Below are 7,500 nucleotides of genomic sequence, written 5' to 3'. Positions count from 1 at the left end.
TGGGACACACTGGGACACACAGCCTCTACACTGGGACACACAGCCTCTACACTGGGACACACAGCCTCTACACCGAGACACACAGCCTCTACACCGGGACACACAGCCTCTACACACAGCCTCTACACCGAGACACACAGCCTCTACACACAGCCTCTACACCGAGACACACAGCCTCTACACACAGCCTCTACACCGAGACACACACTGGGACACACAGCCTCTACACCGAGACACACAGCCTCTACACTGACACACAGCCTCTACACCGAGACACACAGCCTCTACACTGGGACACACAGCCTCTACACCGAGACACACAGCCTCTACACCGAGACACACAGCCTCTACACTGGGACACACAGCCTCTACACTGGGACACACTGGGACACACAGCCTCTACACTGGGACACACAGCCTCTACACTGGGACACACTGGGACACACAGCCTCTACACCGAGACACACAGCCTCTACACAGAGACACACAGCCTCTACACTGGGACACACAGCCTCTACACCGAGACACACAGCCTCTACACAGAGACACACAGCCTCTACACTGGGACACACAGCCTCTACACTGGGACACACTGGGACACACAGCCTCTACACTGGGACACACTGAGACACACAGCCTCTACACCGAGACACACAGCCTCTACACCGAGACACACAGCCTCTACACCGAGGCACACAGCCTCTACACCGAGACACACAGCCTCTACACTGGGACGCACAGCCTCTACACCGAGGCACACAGCCTCTACACCGAGACACACAGCCTCTACACCGAGACACACAGCCTCTACACCGAGACACACAGCCTCTACACCGAGACACACAGCCTCTACACTGAGACACACAGCCTCTACACTGGGACGCACAGCCTCTACACCGGGACGCACAGCCTCTACACCGAGACACACAGCCTCTACACCGAGACACACGGCCTCTACACCGAGACACACACACTGAGACACACAGCCTCTACACCGGGACACACAGCCTCTACACCGAGACACACGGCCTCTACACCGAGACACACGGCCTCTACACCGAGACACACGGCCTCTACACCGAGACACACGGCCTCTACACCGAGACACACGGCCTCTACACCGAGACACACAGCCTCTACACCGAGACACACACAGAGACACACAGCCTCTACACTGAGACGCACAGCCTCTACACCGAGACACACAGCCTCTACACCGAGACACACAGCATCTACACACAGCCTCTACACCGAGACACACAGCCTCTACACCGAGACACACACAGAGACACACAGCCTCTACACCGAGACACACAGCCTCTACACTGAGACACACAGCCTCTACACCGAGACACACAGCCTCTACACCGAGACACACAGCCTCTACACCGAGACACACAGCCTCTACACCGAGACACACAGCCTCTACACCGAGACACACAGCCTCTACACCGAGACACACAGCCTCTACACCGAGACACACAGCCTCTACACCGAGACACACAGCCTCTACACCGAGACACACAGCCTCTACACCGAGACACACAGCCTCTACACCGGGACACACAGCCTCTACACACAGCCTCTACACCGAGACACACAGCCTCTACACACAGCCTCTACACCGAGACACACAGCCTCTACACTGGGACACACTGGGACACACAGCCTCTACACTGGGACACACAGCCTCTACACTGGGACACACAGCCTCTACACCGAGACACACAGCCTCTACACCGAGACACACAGCCTCTACACCGAGACACACAGCCTCTACACCGAGACACACAGCCTCTACACCGAGACACACAGCCTCTACACCGAGACACACAGCCTCTACACCGAGACACACAGCCTCTACACCGGGACACACAGCCTCTACACACAGCCTCTACACCGAGACACACAGCCTCTACACACAGCCTCTACACCGAGACACACAGCCTCTACACTGGGACACACTGGGACACACAGCCTCTACACTGGGACACACAGCCTCTACACTGGGACACACTGGGACACACAGCCTCTACACTGGGACACACAGCCTCTACACTGGGACACACAGCCTCTACACCGAGACACACAGCCTCTACACCGGGACACACAGCCTCTACACACAGCCTCTACACCGAGACACACAGCCTCTACACACAGCCTCTACACCGAGACACACAGCCTCTACACACAGCCTCTACACCGAGACACACACTGGGACACACAGCCTCTACACCGAGACACACAGCCTCTACACTGACACACAGCCTCTACACCGAGACACACAGCCTCTACACTGGGACACACAGCCTCTACACCGAGACACACAGCCTCTACACCGAGACACACAGCCTCTACACTGGGACACACAGCCTCTACACTGGGACACACTGGGACACACAGCCTCTACACTGGGACACACAGCCTCTACACTGGGACACACTGGGACACACAGCCTCTACACCGAGACACACAGCCTCTACACAGAGACACACAGCCTCTACACTGGGACACACAGCCTCTACACTGGGACACACTGGGACACACAGCCTCTACACTGGGACACACTGAGACACACAGCCTCTACACCGAGACACACAGCCTCTACACCGAGACACACAGCCTCTACACCGAGGCACACAGCCTCTACACCGAGACACACAGCCTCTACACTGGGACGCACAGCCTCTACACCGAGGCACACAGCCTCTACACCGAGACACACAGCCTCTACACCGAGACACACAGCCTCTACACCGAGACACACAGCCTCTACACCGAGACACACAGCCTCTACACTGAGACACACAGCCTCTACACTGGGACGCACAGCCTCTACACCGGGACGCACAGCCTCTACACCGAGACACACAGCCTCTACACCGAGACACACGGCCTCTACACCGAGACACACAGCCTCTACACACAGCCTCTACACCGAGACACACAGCCTCTACACCGAGACACAACAGCCTCTACACCGAGACACACAGCCTCTACACCGAGACACACAGCCTCTACACCGAGACACACACACTGAGACACACAGCCTCTACACCGGGACACACAGCCTCTACACCGAGACACACGGCCTCTACACCGAGACACACGGCCTCTACACCGAGACACACGGCCTCTACACCGAGACACACGGCCTCTACACCGAGACACACAGCCTCTACACCGAGACACACACAGAGACACACAGCCTCTACACTGAGACGCACAGCCTCTACACCGAGACACACAGCCTCTACACCGAGACACACAGCATCTACACACAGCCTCTACACCGAGACACACAGCCTCTACACCGAGACACACACAGAGACACACAGCCTCTACACCGAGACACACAGCCTCTACACTGAGACACACAGCCTCTACACCGAGACACACAGCCTCTACACCGAGACACACACACAGAGACACACACAACAGACCAACCATCTATATGTGTGTTTCCCCTGCAGGTAGCAGACAGGTTGTTCTCTTCGTTTGGTCAGGACATTCTGGACGCCCTCTACTGGACCGCTACAGAACCCAAAGAGAAGAAGAGAGCTCATTTAGGAGTTGTACCTCACTTCCTCATGGCTGTTCTATATGTCTGTATCCTTACCTACTGAACCCAAAGAGAGACGGTATAGGAGTTGTACCTGACTTCCTCATGGGAGGTTGTTTTCCTGTGTGTGTGTTTTGTAACAGTTTTGACCTGAGGTTATGGTTTGTTAGGGGTGGTAGGTCCAGGTAGGTCACACCCCTGTCACACCCCTCTTATGCACGGCTGATGCTGGTTATTTCACAGGGAATGAAAGGGGTTAGTTCCCCATCGGCAGGAGAAGCACCGAGACGGTTCAGACAAGTTCAGGGCCGTCACTGTGTGTGTGTGTTAGTAGGGTGTTTCCCTGAGTGTGGGTCAGTTCTCCATGCTATCCTGTGTTATTAGGGTGTTTCCCTGAGTGTGGGTCAGTTCTCCATGCTATCCTGTGTTATTAGGGTGTTTCCCTGAGTGTGGGTCAGTTCTCCATGCTATCCTGTGTTATTAGGGTGTTTCCCTGAGTGTGGGTCAGTTCTCCATGCTATCCTGTGTTATTAGGGTGTTTCCCTGAGTGTGGGTCAGTTCTCCATGCTATCCTGTGTTATTAGGGTGTTTCCCTGAGTGTGGGTCAGTTCTCCATGCTATCCTGTGTTATTAGGGTGTTTCCCTGAGTGTGGGTCAGTTCTCCATGCTATCCTGTGTTATTAGGGTGTTTCCCTGAGTGTGGGTCAGTTCTCCATGCTATCCTGTGTTATTAGGGTGTTTCCCTGAGTGTGGGTCAGTTCTCCATGCTATCCTGTGTTATTAGGGTGTTTCCCTGAGTGTGGGTCAGTTCTCCATGCTATCCTGTGTTATTAGGGTGTTTCCCTGAGTGTGGGTCAGTTCTCCATGCTATCCTGTGTTATTAGGGTGTTTCCCTGAGTGTGGGTCAGTTCTCCATGCTATCCTGTGTTATTAGGGTGTTTCCCTGAGTGTGGGTCAGTTCTCCATGCTATCCTGTGTTATTAGGGTGTTTCCCTGAGTGTGGGTCAGTTCTCCATGCTATCCTGTGTTATTAGGGTGTTTCCCTGAGTGTGGGTCAGTTCTCCATGCTATCCTGTGTTATTAGGGTGTTTCCCTGAGTGTGGGTCAGTTCTCCATGCTATCCTGTGTTATTAGGGTGTTTCCCTGAGTGTGGGTCAGTTCTCCATGCTATCCTGTGTTATTAGGGTGTTTCCCTGTGTGTGGGTCAGTTCTCCATGCTATCCTGTGTTATTGGGGTGTTTCCCTGAGTGTGGGTCAGTTCTCCATGCTATCCTGTGTTATTAGGGTGTTTCCCTGAGTGTGGGTCAGTTCTCCATGCTATCCTGTGTTATTAGGGTGTTTCCCTGAGTGTGGGTCAGTTCTCCATGCTATCCTGTGTTATTAGGGTGTTTCCCTGAGTGTGGGTCAGTTCTCCATGCTATCCTGTGTTATTAGGGTGTTTCCCTGTGTGTGGGTCAGTTCTCCATGCTATCCTGTGTTATTAGGGTGTTTCCCTGAGTGTGGGTCAGTTCTCCATGCTATCCTGTGTTATTAGGGTGTTTCCCTGAGTGTGGGTCAGTTCTCCATGCTATCCTGTGTTAGTAGGGTGTTTCCCTGAGTGTGGGTCAGTTCTCCATGCTATCCTGTGTTATTAGGGTGTTTCCCTGAGTGTGGGTCAGTTCTCCATGCTATCCTGTGTTAGTAGGGTGTTTCCCTGAGTGTGGGTCAGTTCTCCATGCTATCCTGTGTTAGTAGGGTGTTTCCCTGAGTGTGGGTCAGTTCTCCATGCTATCCTGTGTTATTAGGGTGTTTCCCTGAGTGTGGGTCAGTTCTCCATGCTATCCTGTGTTATTAGGGTGTTTCCCTGAGTGTGGGTCAGTTCTCCATGCTATCCTGTGTTATTAGGGTGTTTCCCTGAGTGTGGGTCAGTTCTCCATGCTATCCTGTGTTATTAGGGTGTTTCCCTGAGTGTGGGTCAGTTCTCCATGCTATCCTGTGTTATTAGGGTGTTTCCCTGAGTGTGGGTCAGTTCTCCATGCTATCCTGTGTTATTAGGGTGTTTCCCTGAGTGTGGGTCAGTTCTCCATGCTATCCTGTGTTATTAGGGTGTTTCCCTGAGTGTGGGTCAGTTCTCCATGCTATCCTGTGTTATTAGGGTGTTTCCCTGAGTGTGGGTCAGTTCTCCATGCTATCCTGTGTTATTAGGGTGTTTCCCTGAGTGTGGGTCAGTTCTCCATGCTATCCTGTGTTATTAGGGTGTTTCCCTGAGTGTGGGTCAGTTCTCCATGCTATCCTGTGTTATTAGGGTGTTTCCCTGAGTGTGGGTCAGTTCTCCATGCTATCCTGTGTTATTAGGGTGTTTCCCTGAGTGTGGGTCAGTTCTCCATGCTATCCTGTGTTATTAGGGTGTTTCCCTGTGTGTGGGTCAGTTCTCCATGCTATCCTGTGTTATTGGGGTGTTTCCCTGAGTGTGGGTCAGTTCTCCATGCTATCCTGTGTTATTAGGGTGTTTCCCTGAGTGTGGGTCAGTTCTCCATGCTATCCTGTGTTATTAGGGTGTTTCCCTGAGTGTGGGTCAGTTCTCCATGCTATCCTGTGTTATTAGGGTGTTTCCCTGAGTGTGGGTCAGTTCTCCATGCTATCCTGTGTTATTAGGGTGTTTCCCTGTGTGTGGGTCAGTTCTCCATGCTATCCTGTGTTATTAGGGTGTTTCCCTGAGTGTGGGTCAGTTCTCCATGCTATCCTGTGTTATTAGGGTGTTTCCCTGAGTGTGGGTCAGTTCTCCATGCTATCCTGTGTTAGTAGGGTGTTTCCCTGAGTGTGGGTCAGTTCTCCATGCTATCCTGTGTTATTAGGGTGTTTCCCTGAGTGTGGGTCAGTTCTCCATGCTATCCTGTGTTATTGGGGTGTTTCCCTGAGTGTGGGTCAGTTCTCCATGCTATCCTGTGTTATTGGGGTGTTTCCCTGAGTGTGGGTCAGTTCTCCATGCTATCCTGTGTTATTAGGGTGTTTCCCTGAGTGTGGGTCAGTTCTCCATGCTATCCTGTGTTATTAGGGTGTTTCCCTGAGTGTGGGTCAGTTCTCCATGCTATCCTGTGTTATTAGGGTGTTTCCCTGAGTGTGGGTCAGTTCTCCATGCTATCCTGTGTTATTAGGGTGTTTCCCTGAGTGTGGGTCAGTTCTCCATGCTATCCTGTGTTATTAGGGTGTTTCCCTGAGTGTGGGTCAGTTCTCCATGCTATCCTGTGTTATTAGGGTGTTTCCCTGAGTGTGGGTCAGTTCTCCATGCTATCCTGTGTTATTAGGGTGTTTCCCTGAGTGTGGGTCAGTTCTCCATGCTATCCTGTGTTATTAGGGTGTTTCCCTGAGTGTGGGTCAGTTCTCCATGCTATCCTGTGTTATTAGGGTGTTTCCCTGAGTGTGGGTCAGTTCTCCATGCTATCCTGTGTTATTAGGGTGTTTCCCTGAGTGTGGGTCAGTTCTCCATGCTATCCTGTGTTATTAGGGTGTTTCCCTGAGTGTGGGTCAGTTCTCCATGCTATCCTGTGTTATTAGGGTGTTTCCCTGTGTGTGGGTCAGTTCTCCATGCTATCCTGTGTTATTGGGGTGTTTCCCTGAGTGTGGGTCAGCTCTCCATGCTATCCTGTGTTATTAGGGTGTTTCCCTGAGTGTGGGTCAGTTCTCCATGCTATCCTGTGTTATTAGGGTGTTTCCCTGAGTGTGGGTCAGTTCTCCATGCTATCCTGTGTTATTAGGGTGTTTCCCTGAGTGTGGGTCAGTTCTCCATGCTATCCTGTGTTATTAGGGTGTTTCCCTGTGTGTGGGTCAGTTCTCCATGCTATCCTGTGTTATTAGGGTGTTTCCCTGAGTGTGGGTCAGTTCTCCATGCTATCCTGTGTTATTAGGGTGTTTCCCTGAGTGTGGGTCAGTTCTCCATGCTATCCTGTGTTAGTAGGGTG

The 7,500-nt window shown here is 52.5% G+C and overlaps 1 protein-coding gene across 1 annotated transcript in view; it reads left to right on the top strand.

The window, feature by feature from the left end:
* The window catches only part of LOC311122901 (transmembrane anterior posterior transformation protein 1 homolog), a gene marked incomplete at its 3' end in the record, with an annotated part of 37,839 nt that overhangs the window by 3,289 nt on the left and 27,050 nt on the right, over positions 1 to 7,500 (top strand). Inside the window, exon 2 of the mRNA XM_084197206.1 lies at positions 3,474 to 3,609. Within this exon, the coding sequence (XP_084053332.1) occupies positions 3,474 to 3,609 (136 nt within the window). The remainder of the gene's footprint in view (positions 1 to 3,473; positions 3,610 to 7,500) is intronic.

Source organism: Coregonus lavaretus (assembly GCF_964263955.1).
Source record: "Coregonus lavaretus genome assembly, contig: HAP1_SCAFFOLD_1953, whole genome shotgun sequence".
Lineage (NCBI taxonomy): Eukaryota > Metazoa > Chordata > Actinopteri > Salmoniformes > Salmonidae > Coregonus > Coregonus lavaretus.
This window is presented reverse-complemented; position numbering and strand designations above follow the sequence as displayed.